This window comes from Hippoglossus stenolepis, chromosome 8, assembly GCF_022539355.2.
Source record: "Hippoglossus stenolepis isolate QCI-W04-F060 chromosome 8, HSTE1.2, whole genome shotgun sequence".
Lineage (NCBI taxonomy): Eukaryota > Metazoa > Chordata > Actinopteri > Pleuronectiformes > Pleuronectidae > Hippoglossus > Hippoglossus stenolepis.
Window position 1 is genome coordinate 15,008,163 of NC_061490.1, and position 18,173 is coordinate 15,026,335.

At 39.5% G+C, this 18,173-nt stretch overlaps 2 protein-coding genes across 5 annotated transcripts; both read left to right on the plus strand.

Moving 5' to 3' along the window:
- Positions 1–1,309: 1,309 nt before the first annotated feature.
- On the plus strand, positions 1,310–10,374 carry zbtb32 (zinc finger and BTB domain containing 32). Of its 3 annotated transcripts, none has more exons than XM_035162790.2 (6): positions 1,315–1,419; positions 3,389–3,500; positions 3,637–4,642; positions 5,572–5,681; positions 7,588–7,764; positions 8,986–10,374. In XM_035162790.2, exons 3-6 carry the CDS (start codon positions 3,657–3,659, stop codon positions 9,213–9,215), a joined length of 1,503 nt encoding a protein of 500 aa, XP_035018681.2. In that variant the 5' UTR covers positions 1,315–1,419; positions 3,389–3,500; positions 3,637–3,656; the 3' UTR covers positions 9,216–10,374. The 3 variants fall into 3 exon arrangements, with proteins under 3 accessions (XP_035018682.2, XP_035018681.2, XP_035018680.2); XM_035162789.2 differs by having other exon boundaries at positions 1,336–1,419; positions 3,386–3,500; XM_035162791.2 differs by lacking the exon at positions 3,389–3,500 and having other exon boundaries at positions 1,310–1,419.
- A 4,510-nt stretch (positions 10,375–14,884) lies between these two features.
- Positions 14,885–18,102, plus strand: igflr1 (IGF-like family receptor 1). 2 transcript variants are annotated; one of them, XR_004697356.2, is made up of 8 exons: positions 14,885–15,148; positions 15,234–15,426; positions 15,977–16,004; positions 16,506–16,602; positions 16,687–16,767; positions 16,906–17,001; positions 17,468–17,901; positions 18,033–18,102. XR_004697356.2 is itself a non-coding variant. In XM_035163474.2 (7 exons), the coding sequence occupies exons 1-7, from the start codon at positions 15,067–15,069 to the stop codon at positions 17,791–17,793; spliced, it is 903 nt and encodes a 300-aa protein (XP_035019365.2). In that variant the 5' UTR covers positions 14,885–15,066; the 3' UTR covers positions 17,794–18,102. The 2 variants fall into 2 exon arrangements, 1 of the variants encoding a protein (XP_035019365.2); XM_035163474.2 differs by having other exon boundaries at positions 17,468–18,102.
- The last annotated feature ends 71 nt before the right edge of the window (positions 18,103–18,173 follow it).

Below are 18,173 nucleotides of genomic sequence, written 5' to 3' on the forward strand. Positions count from 1 at the left end.
TTCCGTGTGCCGAAGTGTCCTTGGGCAAGATACTGAACCCGAACCTGGCCCTGACGGCTGTGCTGACAGAGAAAGTGCTGCACAAAGATGCACTGTATGAATGTGTGGGTAAATGGGTGAATGGGGATAAACTGTACTGTAAAGCACTTAGAGTGGTTATCAAGACTATAAAAATACAGACCATTTACCATTTACACATCCCGCAGACATGGAGCAACAATAAGTTCTCATGTTTCTGACCAGCTGAGGAATCCAGTCTCCTTTTTGCTCTATTTTTGTTCTCCACCAACTTCTGAGCAAATAACGGTTAATTGTTATGTTTGGCTGTGCAATGGAAACACCGACCTGTAGGAGCTTGATTATACAAATGATAAACATCGATACATTTGCATGTTTCCAAATGTACACATCAAAAAGTATTTCCACATGCACATTTGTTATGACTTATATTACAATCTGTAAAAACATTGTTGGTGGCTTTCTGTACTGATCTCTTTAAGTTAGTTAAATTGAAATGGTAATTTCACGGGTTACAACTTTTTGAATTTATAATGTCAAATTCTTGAGTGAAATTGTACTCAAGTCAAATTGTACTCAAAGTCTTCTAACCTGAAGTCTAGTCAGCCCGTTTTATTCAGTTTTCACATCTGTATCTGACATCGTTCAAGGCCTAAGAAGATATTTCTATTTCGAGGATGCAGGTTTCAGTGAAGCCTCGCGCTGCGTTCAGGTACCACTGGGCTTTTGTTTGTATGTTTCCTGTCACAGATCAGTGTCTTTGAAGTGGTTTATGTTTGAGCACAAAACAACGTATTAATGTAGTGACCAGCGAGTGAGGCCTGAGGGCAGGAAATCATGTACAGCCTCCACAGGCACACAGCATCTACAGGGCGAGCACGCAAGTATCCCTCTAACCACTGTCCCCATTTCTCCTCCTCTGTCACAATCACACACACACACACACACACACACACACACACACACACACACACACACACACACACACACACACACACAAAGGTCAACTTTTTATCAGCTTCAGAAGAGACACTGCTTTAAATTATTTTCCTCTTAACTTTGTGTTTGGCATACACTTTCTATTCACTATACAAGTTAAAACTTAAAGAATATTAAATACAAAAACTGGCTCCATGGTTTTAGCAAACCTGAACAAAATCAAACAAAGAGCTCGTATATTTAGGGAAAGGTTAAAGCAGCAAGCCATTAAGCAGAGTAATCAATGAGCCAATGAGGGAGAGAGGAGTCGAAGAGGAGGGACTGTACAGACTACAGAGGAAACCACCTCGTCCCACAGCAAAAGCCTGTACGAAGAGACCCATGTCTCTTTAGAAGTCATTCCACAGTCATGATGTGAGGTAGTTTGTCATTCTCCAGGGAGAAACAGTCGCTCAACACCGGGTAAGTGTCTCAACCACAAACTGTGCTGCTTCTTAATTTATTGAGACTGAAAACCACAAGCAGACGCACTTTAACTTTGCTCATCTTCGGTCTCTTACGTTGTGTTTTCTGTGATTTTCTCTCAACACAAACTAATGTGCTGTAATTGATCTTCTGTTGCCCGTAGAGCCTTCTTAGATCTCTAAACTCCAGTCTTTAACATGAGAGCTGTGGCAAAGATAAGTTCATGTCCTGTCAAAGGATGTGTAAGTCTGTCATATGCATGCACGGTTTTTCCCCCTGTTTGATAGCAGTGAGCCTGCAGGGAGCTCAGAGACCTGCTAAACTATGTCACAATTCTGCAAGAGCGCGCAGTCGATTTCAGCAGCATCGGCGGAGAATCGATTGTTGCACAATTTATTTTATAAACCAAATGTATTCTGAAGATGAAAAGATTTAGACAAGGACTCAAATACACACAAACACACAACAGAAGAATTGATTCAAGGGCCAACGGGGTCAGGAGAGCGCTGCTAAATTCTTATTGAATTAGAAATTGGACAGTGTATACGTGTCAGGTGCATCACATCAATATGAATGAGGAGACAACTAGAATCTAATAAACAGCTACAACTAAAGTTCCTGACTTGACGCACTGAAGCACACCAGCATTTGTCAACTGTCTGTAAAGAGAACATCCCTGTGGAAATTCTGTAGGTCGGTACCTTACACATCATTACATAAAACATGACACTACTTTAAATGTGTCGGCAAAATCTCATTGTGCATTAATTAATGTTGTTAAACAAAGTCGATTTAAAGGTATTTATCGCAAAATGCATTGTAAAACGTCACACATGAATGCACCCGCTGCATTGGAACTGTCACAGTGCTGCTGCTACGAGTACTAATACGCTACTATATTATTATTATTATTATTATTATTATTATTATTATTATTATTATTATTATTATTATTATTATTATTATTATTCGCAGTAGTAGTAGTAGTAGTAACTGTAGAAGTAGCTATAGTAATATGAGAAAATAAAATCATGCATTAAAATTACCACTTTTATTGGAAATAGAAATGTATAATAATAATATTAATAATAATAATAATAATAATTTTGTGAGTTATATTGTGTATTTTTTATTCATAACATAACAATTTTGATCAGGCAGTCCAAAGTTCCTGAATGCCGTTTTCACTCAGTGACGCATACTCAATTTTCATATGAATTGCCATTAGCATTAATACCATATGAATTCTGTTCCATTTAGAAGTGATTTTCTACTTCACTCAGGAGCTACCCATATCTATACCCAACCAAATACATAAAATTAACATCTGGGACAAACATATTACAAAAAGCTGCAATTAAATTAAACATGTCTCTTTTTTTTTTTATAATTACATTAGTTTAGAGATAATTTGGAATAAATGGTCTTTTTTTATAACTTAAATAAATGAATTTGTTTGACAACAAAAGTTCATTTTAGACTTCAGACTAAATGAAAACTTCTCAGGCGTCCATTAGCTTCAACCTACAACTACAATCTTTTCATTCACAGTGTTGTCATAGATGTAAAACGTCTCTGTAACAGACTTACAAATTTACATATTCCACCTCTGCACACGCTTGTCTTTCTGATGTTTGTGGTGCCCAAATACAGCGGCACTGTAGTTGATGTTTAACCTTTACTCATGTTTACTCGTGTGTACAGTCATTAGTCATGGTTTCATGTACTGTTAGGGCTTTGTGGCTTTTAAAGTGTGTATGTGAGCGACGAATATCAAAAAGTACATTTCCACCCGTCGACCAGACACAACATCAGACAAAACTGCTACTGAGGGACATTTCTCTGAGGGATTGATGATCTAATAAAAAGGAAATTGTTTGCATTCTACTATTTGCGAAGATTTACATTTATTTTTGGGGTTGTTATTTGCTTTAAAATGAAAAATCTCTTGTGTTTTGCAAAGTAGCTGAAGTACGCTCTGCCCACTCGAGAAAAGAAAAACAGAGAAACATTTCATCAGTTCATCTGAAGCCAATTCCTGCTGCTGATTTGAAAAGGGATTTTCACACTGGGTTGGGGTTAGTACATCTAGCACATCTACAGATGTCACATTCCTGGTAACAGGCAGGCAAATACTGATAATGTAACTATTGTAACCACAGTGTGGGCATAATCTAATGTTATCTTGCTCTGGATTTTTTTTCTCTCCAACAGTATTTCTACAAACTTCAGAAATGTTCCGAATCAACAACACACAATATTTCCACTTCCTGCAGCAGGCGGACGCCTTACGTCGCTCAGGGTCACTCTGCGATGCCATCATCTCAGTGAAGAGTCACACATTCAGGGCTCATCGACTGGTGCTGGCCTGTGCGAGCAGAAGACTGGCGCAGCAGCTGGCCCAGGCTGACACAGACAGCCCGGCCCACTTTACTCTGGAGTATTTCTCACCACGCACCTTCCAGCAGGTCCTGGACTTCACCTACACCCAGGCTGTAGAGGTGTCCGTGGAAGACCTGTACCTGCTGCTGAGAGCCGCTCAGCTGCTGGAGATGCGGCCGCTGGAGGACCAGTGCCGGAAACAGTTGGACACCCTCGACCACAGAGCCAGGAAGGAGGAGGAGAGAGGAGAGACTAAAGATGTCAAAGAAGAAAAAAAAAGTGCAAAGGACATGGTAGCAAAGAGAAAAGGAAGTCCGGTTCGAGAGGAGAAAACAAGCAACAGCATTGTCGCAGAGAATCATTCACCCCCTGAATCTGCTGAGAACCACAGCAGATCACCATCCTCAAGAAAGAAGCCGAGACTGTCCCCTCTGTCAGCAGCACCCCACAACAGTGTTATCACCAGCTCCCCCCCCTCCTCCTCCTCCTCCTCCTCCTCTCCCTGGACCTTCTCTGCAAACATGTGGAACTCTGTGAGCACCCTGAGGAAGATAGCAGAGAACTACTCAAACTTCTTTAGTGCACAGTCCCCTAATCAGTCTTCAGTAGCATACCCATTCTCCCTCTCTGCTCCCCACATGTTCCCACTGCTGAGCCCCCATTTTCAAAACCGAGTCCACCACTCTGTGATGGGCCACTCCGGCCTTTATCCACACTGTGCACAAAACCTTTACACTGGCTCCACAGGGATGGGCAGCATCATCAAGCAAGGCCTGCTAAAAACAAAGAAATCCAGCCAGAGAGCGTTTCACGGGGCAGTGCAGAGCGTCGAGCAGAGGTGAGTTAGCGCTTGGACACGATTTGGGAAAGTCCAGCTTCTTTATTCTCAATCAGTGTCTCCCTATTTTTCCTCTCACACTCATTTAGAATCCCCCAGTTTGCTCAGTTGTTCCCTTGCGACAGCTGCAGCACCTGACTCACTGCTGTTTGGGTATAGATGTGTGTGATCGAGCCTCCTGCACTTTCCAGCTGCAGCAGTTTCACCTGTTAACCCTTCACTGTCAGCCCCAAGTCAGTCAGACTCTTCAGAACGATCACCGTAATCCTGGTTTTCAGACCAAGATATACAAATTAATTCAATAATTATAATAAAATAGAATAAAATAATAATTTCTAATCATCTAAATTCAAGTCATTGCATTTATTTATATTTATTTATCTTTTACACATCACACTTTTCGTGGAGCTAAATAGTGTTAAAAAACAATTTGACTCTGTTTTTGGTTGATTTAACTTTTTTCAAGTCAATGCACTGTATATTGTGCAGTGTTCCACACAGTGTAACTGAACAGTGATACGAGGGGGGGCCCCTAAATTTCTCCCCTCCTTTGCAGAATTCAAGATTTTTCCACCCACTAACATAAACTTCAGTGTTTGGCCACAAATTAACCGCAAGAAGTTGCCATCTATGGTTCTTTGTGGAAATAAAAAAAAGCTATTCATCAACGTCATTTCGTTATCCCACTCCTTCTAGAGTAGTGTTAATGAAATTTTTACTTAAAATATGCTGGTTGGGGGAATAAAGGGTGTTCGAGGATAACATATTTACTCTATAATACTTTTACTTGCTGTATATTTAAAGTACCTATTTGTCACACAAATAAAATAGTTTCTTTGTTATTGTAACAGGTGAGATTTGTGCAGATTTGTTCAGATTTGTGCAGATTTGTATGACGGTTGCATTAGAAAACCATTTCTTTCCCAAAGTTTCCCTCAAGTGCCCAAAGACAGAGCGGAGAAAGTTACAGACTGCAGGGAGTGCAAGACACGTCACCTTGGTGATCCAGCGCAGCAGGAATCAGCCTCCTCGGCAACAGGTATTGATATGATCGTAAAAACCAACAGATTCAATATATACAGTAAGATCAAGGCTGTAATGAGGGTTATTCTGCATAGAAATGATCAATTTAACAAGTCAGTACAAGACGCTTCTTGTCCTGACCCCTGACTCCTCGAGATACTTAGCTACGCAATGGAAAGTGATGAAGAGAGTTGTGGTTTTGAGAGCATGGTGCAGAAGGAGCAGTAGTGTGGTTACTAGATACAGCGACATACATGCAGTACAGTATGTACTGCATCGCAACAGCGGTTTGGCTACTAGAAAAAAAAATATTCATCTTATGATAAATTCTTATATAGAATTTCAGGCAGTCCAATAAAATAAAATAGTCTGTTGTGGATGTGTGTGGGATCCTTTTTGTAATGTGTAATCTGACTCACGAACATTATGTTCATACGTCAAAAGATTGCATTAAGACTGTGCTTTACAAGCAATGCGGTAAATTAGCCTCTAGTACAGGATCTGAAACATAATTATATAAAATGAGAAACATAAACAAAAAGAGCATAAATGAAGAATTTTCTGAAATCATGTCAGTGCATGCTGATAAGGGCATTGGAAGTTAAAGAGATGTTTATATAATATGTTTGGTCTTATACAGAGAGAAATATTAGACAGTGGTGGGTGTTCAATAGTTGTGGTTTATTCTGTAATTTTCCTCTACTACAGTACACCAGCTTCTTATTTCTGCATCCTGTCTATACGAAGGGGCCCAGGCTTTTGCTTGAAACCTTAAAAAAAAAATATGTATAAGGTACCGAAAGAGTCTGGAGTCGCTACCTCAACCTCAAAGTCACACCTTTGTATTTTTAAACAATCGCTAACATACGTGGCTGCAGACAACGTGCATGCTGACTGACAGGAAAGTAACTTCATACAGACTGAATTCATTGTCTTGCAACAGGATGTAACCCTAAAATAGACGAGCATCTGAAGAGTGTGCATCTGTTTAAAATGTTGTACATCTTACTGATAAATTACTCTGAAGCTCATGGAGTAAACTTTAATTAAGTTGTCACTGTCAACTTTAGCTGGTCTGAAAACTACAAATGGTTTAATAACTGCAACAACTAATGACTTCCATTGTTGATCAATCTGCTGATTATTTTCTCAAGTGATTGATTGTTTCCACTGGTTTGAAGAGTCCAAAGTGATTAAATGAAAGGTCTTGTTTTATTTAACCGACAGTCCAAACCTCTGTGGTATTCAGTTTATAAACTGACTGGCTGGAAAGCATCACATTTAAAAAATGGAGATCGGGACTTTGACTATTGACTATCAAATTTTTTTCAATTGACTCATTAATCAGTCTCAACATTGAGGCTTAAAAATTAATTCAGTTACTTACTACTATATACTATATGCTCACTGTACTTAAGTACATTTTTCATGTATCTGTACTTTATTTACTTTCAGGTACTTTCATCAGCAAATATCTGCACCTTCTACCCCACTACTTTTACTGTTACATGTTCATATTGTTTTTAAGATTGTTAAAAGTAATCAATAACGAAAGAGGGTCCATTGATCCAATCAGAGCGGGCAGGTTACATTAGACCCCGCCTCCTGCGGCAGAATCACTGAAGAAACACCTGAACTGGATTCAGAAGGGGTCACCACTGAGACTCAGCTATAATGAAGTAGTACTGACGTTGCAATGCGGAACAGGCTACACTCAGCAAGTACTTTTACTTCAAATACTTTAAACTTTTTTAAAGAAAATCCTCACCTTGCCCTTTGGTTGAACACTTGCCTTTTAAAGTGAAAATCAAAAAAGGACTCAAGTACGGCAACAAACAGAACAACTGTGGTGGTGTTTTTCAGTCAGGTCACTGTGTCGACCACAACATTCACACCTTCCCTTGTTTCACCCCTTTGCACAGGTGAGGCCTGTGCAGGGTGTCACTTCTGTGGAAGAGGAGATGTTGTGCAACGCGTGCCGCCGTCCAATCATCTAGAGCGACAATCAACAAGTGGAGACAAACCCTACCAGTGCAAACACTGCCCCAAAAAGTTCAGTCTGAAACATCAACTGGACACACACCACCGAGTTCACACCGGTAAACACTACCTTTTTTTTTTTTACTTTTCACTGTCTATTCAAGTCACTAGAATAAAACACTATGATTTCATACAATGATGGCTGATCATCTTTGTTCTACGTTGTGGAACACTAGAGTTAAACCTCACAAACAATCCATAAGGGAATTTCAAAATGTTATATATTTATGTAGTTTGGTCAAACATCCAGTTAAAGTGAAGTCAAATGGGCCAAATGCATTAGTGCACTGTGACTTTAAACAGCCACTCATGTTAAAATGCTGAAAAGTGAGTATAGTAGATTAGGTCTGTGGCCCATTAAGTCAATGAGTCTTTAAAGCCAGACAGGGCAGAGACAGGTTAGTTGTTAACATGGACGCACAAATGAAAGCAGAGTCATTTAAAACTCACTCTACAGAAAGTTGAAACTTGCAGACTTGAAAGTGACTCGAGGTAGAAGCCTGTGTGTTTTACCAACTTTTTTACCATACAACAGTAAAATCCAATTATTAAACACCCACAACCACAGAAGCAGTGCTCAATAAAGGCCTTCAAAATAGAAATTGAGGAAATAGATAGTGACCCAGTATTTATATATATAATATATATGTATATATACATATATATATGTGTGTGTGTACATATGTATATACATATATAATTATAATAATACTAATAATAATTGTATATATAGTATTTCAATACTACATTATATAAATAACATATATATATTAAATCTACATTTATTTGTATAAATATATACTATCATAATATATTATGTGTATGATGAATTAATTATTTATACAATAAACTTTATTATAAGTTAATATGAGACAACTTATCATGTAACAAATTTAGTATGAATATAATCATAATAATAAACTAGTAACCAGAAAACTACAGTAACTAACTACTATTACATTCGTGTTTATTTATTTTTTATTTATTTGATATATTAACTTGTACTTTATTTATTAAATATTTTTCAGAATTATATGTCTATCAATTTAGTTTTTATTAAATTAATATGTCATCATAAAGGAGATCTGACATAATGGAACATACACCGAAGGTGTGTAACTGTTTAATGAACATAACTGTGACCCCAATTTAGTCAATTTTACTCACCAGTTGAGCTCTAAATAGGAAACATTTGACTGGATACATTCCATCCATTTAATATAACAGAATATTGATCTTTCTTTCTGTGGGCCTCTGTTCTCTCTTCTCTCTGCCTCCAGGGGAGAAGCCCTTCGAATGTCGTCTGTGTGGTCAGCGCTCACGAGACTACTCAGCCATGATCAAGCACCTGAGAACTCACGGCGGGGCTGCGCCCTACCAGTGCACGGTGTGCCTGGAGTTCTGCAGCAGTCTGGTCGCCATGCACAGACATGTCAAGAGCCACGCAGTGCAAGACTTCCCCCCTGACTGGAACATCAACAGCACTTACCTGTACACCTCCCACATCTGAGCCACGCCCCACCGACACCTCCATCTGCACAAAGTTCTCATAAAGTGTGGCTTTAGTTTGTGGCTCTCGTGTAGCTTCAATATATTTGAGTCACGGAGATAAGAATCTGTTTTACTGGATCAACTCATGATGTTGTGTGAGAAGGTCCTTTAACACCACTGACCACAGTTCTGAGGTCATAATGCACGAGGGTCACAAACCAGGGCTTTACTGTAGCAATAACTTCTCCATGCACGTTCCAACAGGAGCACACAGGGTTTACTATTTCACTTTAGGTCATGTTTGCGCATTAAAGCCACATAGACAGCTCGTCTTCATCCAATGACACCGACGTCTTCCCTGTACTTTCAAAATCACTGGACCAGTTGTATAAACTGGGTAAGTTAGATCCGGGTTGATAGCGCCCTCATGAGGGGAACAACTGTAACAACCTTTTTATTTTCTGCAAAATTGCTCTAAAGCAGCAGGTCAAAAAGGGACCAGTGGCTGAGAGGTCATATTTGCAGCAGGATAAAAAACAGATTTCTTATTAATTGCAGGACATTTCATGCTAGATTCACCTATTTTCATACCCAATGTGATATTAATATGATCTCATTCTATGTATTGAGTCCATCCTTCAAAAACATGAATTTATTCTAACCCTTTGAGTGATGAGAGTCTTCATGAGCATTCGAGAACACGGCCGTGAGCCTTGACACTGTTTGTGTTACCAAAGTCAGTCAAATTCCACACAATAATTTGCTGTATTTACGTATAACACAAGAAATAAGGAATGTTGTGTGTGAGGTTGTTCTAATGGGTCGAGATGAGAATAAATGAGCTTCTTTAGTGACAAGGACTAGTTCAGTATTTTATTTTATTATATTATTATCATTCACTGCCTGCATTTATCCTCAAACACATGGATATACAGTAGTGTGTGTCTCAAAAGTAAAGTGTTACTCTATTTCACAACTGTCATACCTCTGTAGTTGCACCACACACAGTTACATGAGACTGGAGCTCTCAGTGGGGTTCGGGGGCCTGTTTCCACTGAAGATTATTTGCTGGTTTCATGTGTGTGAGGTAGAAGATAAATAAGTTAATGTGTCAACATCTTTCATTTATAGGTTTAAATGAATTCAAATGAAAATAAACAATGATTTTTGTTTTATCAGACACGTGTTGTTCAATGTTCAAAGAAGAGCTGGAGGAGCAGAGGACATCGGACCTTTTCTCTCTGCATCAATATAAGATGTTTCAGCCTCACACATCATGCCTGTGCGTAAAATAATGAGATGGACGTGAATATTTGTGTTAAATCAGTCAAAGATCTTGAACGTACCACCGTCTTTAAACTGAGGTACACATCATTGGCCACATGATATCGCTATCTTTCAAGTCTTCACACTGTAAACAGTCAAGATTTCAGCTTTAGAGGGTTGAAAACAAAGGCTGGAATACAAGGTGCTTAACAATACACTTAATTAACAAGAATAAATAAAAACAATATAGCAATGAAATGAGGAATAAAATAAAATAAAGCAGGATTGTGGTGCCCTCAGCTGTTGCACTTTCACTTGTCTGCTTCAGTTTCACATGTCTGAAACTGAAGCTGCTAATCTGTCCAAATGGTGTCCTTGAAATATGTTCCGGAAGTCAAGGCACTGATTGCAGTTCTCTTTATTTCTATAGTTGCTCCGTGGAGTTTCAGTATACTCATACTTAGACTTACAGCAGGTAAAATAAGTATTGAACACGTCACCATTTTTCTCAGTAAATATATTTCTAAAGGTGCAAGACCTTCGCAACCTTATTGTTGCAACACATACTGATGGCATTGGTTACAGAAGGATTTCTAAACTTCTGAATGTTCCAGTGAGCACTGTTGGGGCCATTATCCGGAAGTGGAAGGAACATCATTTCCCCATAAACCGGCCACGACCAGGTGCTCCTCGCAAGATTTCTGACAGAGGATTGAAAAGAATTATCAGAAGAGTTGTCCAAGAGCCAAGGGCCACTTGTGGAGAGCTTCAGAAAGACCTGGAATTAGCAGGTACAATTGTTTCAAAGAAAACAATAAGTAATGCATTCAACCGCCGTGGCCTGTATGCACGCTCGCCACGCAAGACTCCATTGCTTAAGAAAAAGCATGTTGAAGCTCGTTTAAAGTTTGCTGCACAACATTTAGACAAGCCTGTGAAATACTGGGAGAATATAGTCTGGTCAGATGAGACCAAAATTGAACTCTTTGGATGCCATAATACACACCATGTTTGGAGGTCAAATGGCACTGCGCATCACCCCCAAAACACCATACCAACAGGGAAGTTTGGAGGTGGGAACATCATGGTGTGGGGCTGTGTTTCAGCATACGGCACTGGCAAACTTCGTATAATTGAAGGAAGGATGAATGGAAAAATGTACCGAGAAATTCTTGATAAAAATCTGCGGCCATCTACCAGGAGGATGAAGATGAAGCGAGGGTGGACATTTCAGCAAGAAAATAAAGCTGCTAGAATGGCCCAGCCAATCACCTGACTTGAATCCAATAGAAAATCTATGGAAAGAACTAAAGATCAGTTGGTAATGAAGCTGTCATTACCAACAAAGGCTTTTGTAAGAAGTATTAAATAAATTTCAGTAAGCGTGTTCAACACTTTTTCCCTGTGTCGTTCCATTTTATTACACATAACTTAATTTCTGAACTTATTTGTTTGGTTTTCTTTGTATGTATGTAAGATTTCATGTCAATAGCACCTTTAGAAATATATTTACTGAGAAAAATGGTGACGTGTTCAATACTTATTTTATCCACTGTATATAGTAGCTGAAGTTGGATCTTGATTCAGCCACTGTTGGAGGTTCTTGGTTGAAGGAAGGACGTGCTTCATCTCCCACAGGTCCTTCCAATGGACCTTCCTTCGTCTATGCTGTGAAAACGTCCTTCTGCAGCATCATTGTCTTGTGTGAACCAGAAATACTCTACAAAGAGAGATATTGAGCGTTGCCAGCTCATGGAACGTTGATCCCAGGATTCGTTTTAAAGAGTCTATTTATCTGAAGAAGCAGGAGGAAATTATCAGCCTATAAAGGAGCTGCTGCTTTACTTTGTGTTTACTGCTCTTCAGAAAGTATGAGCATGTAAATATACTGAACCAAAGAACATTGTGTACACTTAATACCTGCTGAACATCTGGCTTTAAGAATTGTCATCGTGAGCATGTTTGCATGCCGATGTTAGTACAAACGTCAGAGCGTGCGTCTTGTTGAACTTTTGGAAAGTCCCATGGGGAACTTGTTTACAGACTTCATGAGTCGGGCTCTGACTCCTCATGAAGACTGCAGTAATCAATTCTCAATGAGTACAATCTGTGGGTTGCCCCAGAGAGGATGAGGAAGACTTATCAGGAACTGTCTGTTGAAAAGTTGAGATTTAACATTCGTACTTTGCGTGGGAAATGTATGAGCCTCGTGTGCTGCATCAGAAGCTGTTCTGAAAAAAGTTGAGTCACTGTCTGCAGATATGAGAGAAAACCACATTAGAGAAAGAGGAGGATAAGAAAAAAACAACACAGATGATGTATAAATGAAGTTCAAGCATCAACAAGTGTTTGAGTCGGAGTCGTGTCAAAGATTATACTTCAAACTGCAGACAGATGTTTGTGTCAGTGCTGTTTGCCTGTGTTGATATGACTGAGGAGGCTGCACCTTTACACTCTTTGCTTTCTCTGTATTGTAAGTTTGTCTGTTAACAAGCGCTCATTTAGTCTACGTGTAATATTTTTCTTTCAACTGCATTTTACATTCACTGGTACAGTTGTAAACCTGCCTGTTTGCCTGTCCAGTGTGAATCCATCAGTGCAGCTTTAGAAATATTTCTTGTCATTGGTGAGTCCTCCTCTAACAGTTTGCTGTCACCTTTTTATTGTTTGCGCGCTGGACGTTGAGTGCAGAGCTTTATATAAACACAGAGTGAAATTAGACGACTTTGTGTTCATCCTACCTGGTTTAGGATGTTTTCACAGTCTTTTCATAGTCAATGTTTTCCTTTATTACTGTTCATGTTTGTATATTTATATACATTTGATTGATTGACTTAACTGGTGTTATTTATCATACATACATGCTGGCTATTTTAAAGGTCTGTTAAGCAATTGACATAATCTTTAGACCCAAATTCATAGCTATATATATACAATGCTGAAGCTACTGACTGTCATTGCCACATCAGCACATGTTTGATGTGTCAGTTGTTTCGCAAGTTCCCCTGAGTAATTAGCATCATGCTCACATTCAGAAATTGCTCCTCTAAATGATGTGATTAATTGTTTGAAAAAATTACATTAATCATCATTTACTTTTGGCTCAGTTACGTGAAAAAACTAAACACTTATAACAAAGACGCAGGTAGCTCTGGAGTCAGCCGAGGCGCTGGCACACAACTGAATGGTCAGGAGTTGGCAACTAGACTTGCTTGTGTTTGTTGAAGACATGCCACCTCTCATCAAGATAGAAACCACTACCTGGAACAAGTGACGCACAGTACCAACATGAGGCCAAAGAGGAAACCACAACCTGCTGTTAACAGCTAAAATAATGTAAAGGCACAGACTCTGTTAAACTCTCACATATATGAAACTTGTGTCTCAGCTGATCATATAAATGTGTAGAAGTTAAAAAATAATCAGTAACGGACCTCAATTCCCTTAAACAAATGATAAAATCGACTCGATGATCCTCCTGCTTCAGAGCTGAAATCAATATAAGAAGTGAAAATGCTAAATGATTGGGTAACTATTCAACATGGTTGGTCCAATTTGAACTGTGGTGTGGAAAAAGCACGTCTGGCCTTTTTGTGGCCAGAACACAATCCATGTGAGCCTAAATGGCCGACTTGTAAAACAACAAATGTGGCCCAAATATCCCAAAACAAATGTGGGCCTTTGTTGGCAAACATGCGGTGCTCCCATAGGGGTGTAATGTGAACATAAAGTGGCCCATGTGGTGAATATGGTTCAAATAGTACTAAACAAATTCAGGCCACCTTTGTTTGAACTGCGGTATTGCTATGGCTTCCTTGTGGCCCGGATCTGGCAAACAGACAAACATCGTTCCAGCGCGTACGTGAGCCGGATGACAGTGTGGGCCAAATCTGGGCCAAAGCAACTTTGCTGTGTGGGAGGCTTCAGGCCAAATTTTTGTTACACCTCTACTTAGTTATGTGAAAGAACAACACGAGAGAGATATCATTAAAAAAATATTAGAAATGTAACATAATTGTCACACAGACCCAAAGATCATCATCATTTTACTGGATGAGTCCTGGCTGTCACATCACACCATAAGGCTGAGCAATACAACAATATCATTCACATCAAAAGCAATATGACAAAGACTCAATATCCATATATTTCAGATACATTGTGCACAGAGAGAAAATAACACATAATGAATCTACCCATGGTTTGATGAAGGTTTTTAACTTTAATCTTCACTAAGGAGGAAAAAATTGACCTTTTAAACTAAGAAATAATAAAGACACATTTATCACTGTAGATAAAGATATCAACTAGTATGGATGTTCAAACCCTTAGCACACTCCTCTGCAACGATGAGTCATGTTTAGAGAGAATTGCTCAGCACTTCCACATAATGAGGATTAATTTGGTCTCTGTGTCGGGAGGAAGTTGACGATGCAGGTGACATTTCAACATTTCGCAGCGCTTGTTAAAACCCTTCCGCGGTTCGTCCGACTTCACATCATGTGTGTGTGGAGCTGGAGGCGCCACGTAGAGAGAACAGGTGTTTTAGTCATTGAGATTATATCCAATTTAGATATACACACGTTCAGATCAGAGCTCAGGAGATGGGGTACTCAGAAAAATGCCACGACCTAACTTACTATGACAGGACTACTGCAACATGTGTGCCGTGTGAATTCAAACCAGGTAGGTCGATATTATATCATGTTAAACTACATTATATTATATTGTATGATATGATAGTATGTTATATTTTATGTCAATGACATAGGGCATGCAGTCAATCCTAACTGTGGCCGTGATGACGCCGGAGGAAGGCACGATGTACGGCACAGAAAATGCGAGGACAACTTTTTCAATGACGGCAGCAGAGCTCGGTGTGTACCGTGCACTTCATGTCCGCCTGGAAGTAACGTTATCAAGACCTGTAACTCAACTACTGACACGGAGTGTGAAAAGCCGAGGTAACCGAGACACATCCATCACTCCCACAGCAGACCTTCAGAACTTCATACATTTATAAAAGGGACGAGTTATCTAGAGTGAAGAGCTGTACCGAACACAACCACAAAACAAAACAACACATCAAATCACAAAACGCAACCACTAAACAAAACAACACATCAAATCACAAAACGCAACCACTAAACAAAACAGCACATCAAATCACAAAACACAACCACAAAACAAAACAACACATCAAATCAAATCACAAAACACTACGACTCATGCAAACAAAACAAAACACAACAACAAATCACAAAACTTAATAAATAACAAAAACACCGTGGCAAAACACAACAACAAAACAATAGAGAAGAAAAAACACAACAGAAGAAAAAAAACACTATGGAAAAATTGAAAACACAATGGAAGATCCCCCAAACACAACATCAAATCAAAAGACTCAACAGCTAAAAACAAGACAAATCACAAAACACAATGCCAAATTAGGAAGTTGTGTGTTTAACAGTGTAAAAGCCCAGTGTTTGTCTTCTCTCTGATTCTCTGTAGAGGCTTGACCACAGAGGTTCCTGTCAAAGTGAGTACAGTTGACTCTGGGCATGTGTAACTCTATTGTGTTAAGTTTTAATTTGACTTACTTTATCTGCGTTTCTCTTCAGCTAAATCAACAATAAACCAGTAAACCTGTAACTTCTCACATATTTTATATAGAAAAGGCAACTTCTCCATGTGCTCTTCAGTCTGCAGAAGACAGGAAATTATCTCATTTCCCAACAGGAAATGATAAAAACATTTTGAAATCACCCCAATTTCATGGGATGAGTCATAAGTTGTTATATAAGTTGTTATATAAGTTGTTTTAAAATCTTTAGTTCCTCTTTAGGGACAGGGACCCCCTCATGTACGTCTCTTTGAATAATTTGAAGGAAAACACAAGAGAAAATGTTTTAGAAATATTTTCACCGCATCCAGACAGAATACTCACATATGATGATAATTTGAATGGATGAATCTGGAAACTTGGGGTGTGTGGGGTGAATGTATTTGTCACGAAAAGTTCCCTCTGTTTTCCTTTCAGAATCAAACAATCCAACACACTACGTTTACACCAACAGGGAGAGCTCTTACAACTACCTTCAACCCAACTCCAGCAGCTTCTAGTTCGGTTGTAATATGTAAGTTCAAATTTCTCTCAATTACACGACAGGAACTCATTTCTTCAACGTCTAAATTCAACCCTTTCTTTTTGGTTTGTGCAGGGGCAGTGCCATTAACCATCCTGATTTGCATCACGCTCTTGTTGATATCTGCTTACATCATCTACATGAAGCGAAACCAAGGTTTGAATATTGAAAGGGAAGCTGTAGATAGAGATAAGAGCAGGGAAGTGGAACGAGTTTTTTACGTTAGGGTGTAATTTTACAGCAGTTCTGATGTTCTTTACAAACGTGTGTTTTTCATGCTCGGGGTGAACGCAGGTCGACGCCCAGTACTGCATTTCAGCAAAAGGTCTTCATTGGCTAAAGAAGGATTCGCTCCCCTCTCTGCTCCGGCCTGCAACAACGACGTTCTCAGTGAGTGGAAGTTCCTGGAAAATATGTAAAACTACTGCTATACTGCAATACTCCCAATACTTCTACCTTTTCTTGATATGATCTTCTGTGATGATGTTAAAGGGGAATTCCATTATTTTTTCAACTTCACCCTCACTGATACGTTTCCACCTCGGCCTGCCTGCACCAACCCAGGTCTCACAAGGGCACGGTCACAAATACATGACAAACTTTTTAGCAATTGCCATTCATCTCACCCACATTGACATAGGATCCAAGTTGAAAAATACCATAAATAAATACCAGAAGTTTAAAGTTTTAAAGACCCCTGCATGTCTGAGACAGGCCTCAAAAGTATCAATTAACTGAGTAGGAGCCTGTGTAATGTAAAGTGGCTGCTTATCAGCATCCTAGCTGCACAAACCATTGTGTTTATCACCAGTATTACAACCCATCATTGTTAACAGCGTACACATTTTTTCTGTAGGTCCTGACATCCTGGCAGCACCTTTACAGACAGTGCTGAACAACCTGGATGTTTTGGAGGAGTTGGTGATTTTGTTAGATCCGGAGAGTCGATTAGTGAAAAACACCAAGCACCTAGCATCGCAGTGCTCCTTCCCCTCCACCTGGATCACTTACACCTACTCCATGAAGGACAGCCAGAGCCCCCTGAAGGCCGTGCTGGAGCGGGTCACCAGCAGCAACCCTGACTGGACAGTGGGACACCTGGCCAAGCTGCTCAGTCAAATGGAGCGCAATGATGCAATCGCCGTTCTCGCCCAACTCGAACTGCCCGATTCACCCGTGTAGTCTTCCTGCACTGGTGACTTCAGAGATGCAGCCTGCAAAAATGTAATCATTCCTGTGAGATGAACACTTTTAAATGTTAACTTCTAACTCAAAGAGACAATGGAAAAGGTGAGGTACAACTCCGGTTCTGACCACATTTGATTTTGTCCTGAGTGAGTGAGAAATGTCAAATGGCTCAGATGGGCAGCGTCGATACAAAGATACTGCCATGTCTGATTAGCTGCCGCTTTTGTCCACAGGTGCCTTCTCTCTGCAAGCTGAGCTGATGACTAGGACTTTGTTTTGAAACTATAAATTCATGACAAGTTTGACATTTTTCTAAAAATCTTCTTTAACCACTGGTTTGTAACTAAACAATGAAATACAATAATCAATATTAT

Excerpts from the sequence above, each read along its gene's own strand:
- zbtb32 (XM_035162791.2), top strand. The coding sequence starts at position 3,657 with ATGTTCCGAATCAACAACACACAATATTTCCACTTCCTGCAGCAGGCG. Across the intron at positions 4,643-5,571 it reads GTGCAGAGCGTCGAGCAGAG|TTTCCCTCAAGTGCCCAAAG; the intron begins GTGAGTTAGCGC and ends TCTTTCCCAAAG. Across the intron at positions 5,682-7,587 it reads ATCAGCCTCCTCGGCAACAG|GTGAGGCCTGTGCAGGGTGT; the intron begins GTATTGATATGA and ends CCCTTTGCACAG.
- igflr1 (XM_035163474.2), top strand. The coding sequence starts at position 15,067 with ATGGGGTACTCAGAAAAATGCCACGACCTAACTTACTATGACAGGACT. Across the intron at positions 15,149-15,233 it reads GCCGTGTGAATTCAAACCAG|GGCATGCAGTCAATCCTAAC; the intron begins GTAGGTCGATAT and ends TCAATGACATAG. Across the intron at positions 15,427-15,976 it reads ACGGAGTGTGAAAAGCCGAG|AGGCTTGACCACAGAGGTTC; the intron begins GTAACCGAGACA and ends GATTCTCTGTAG.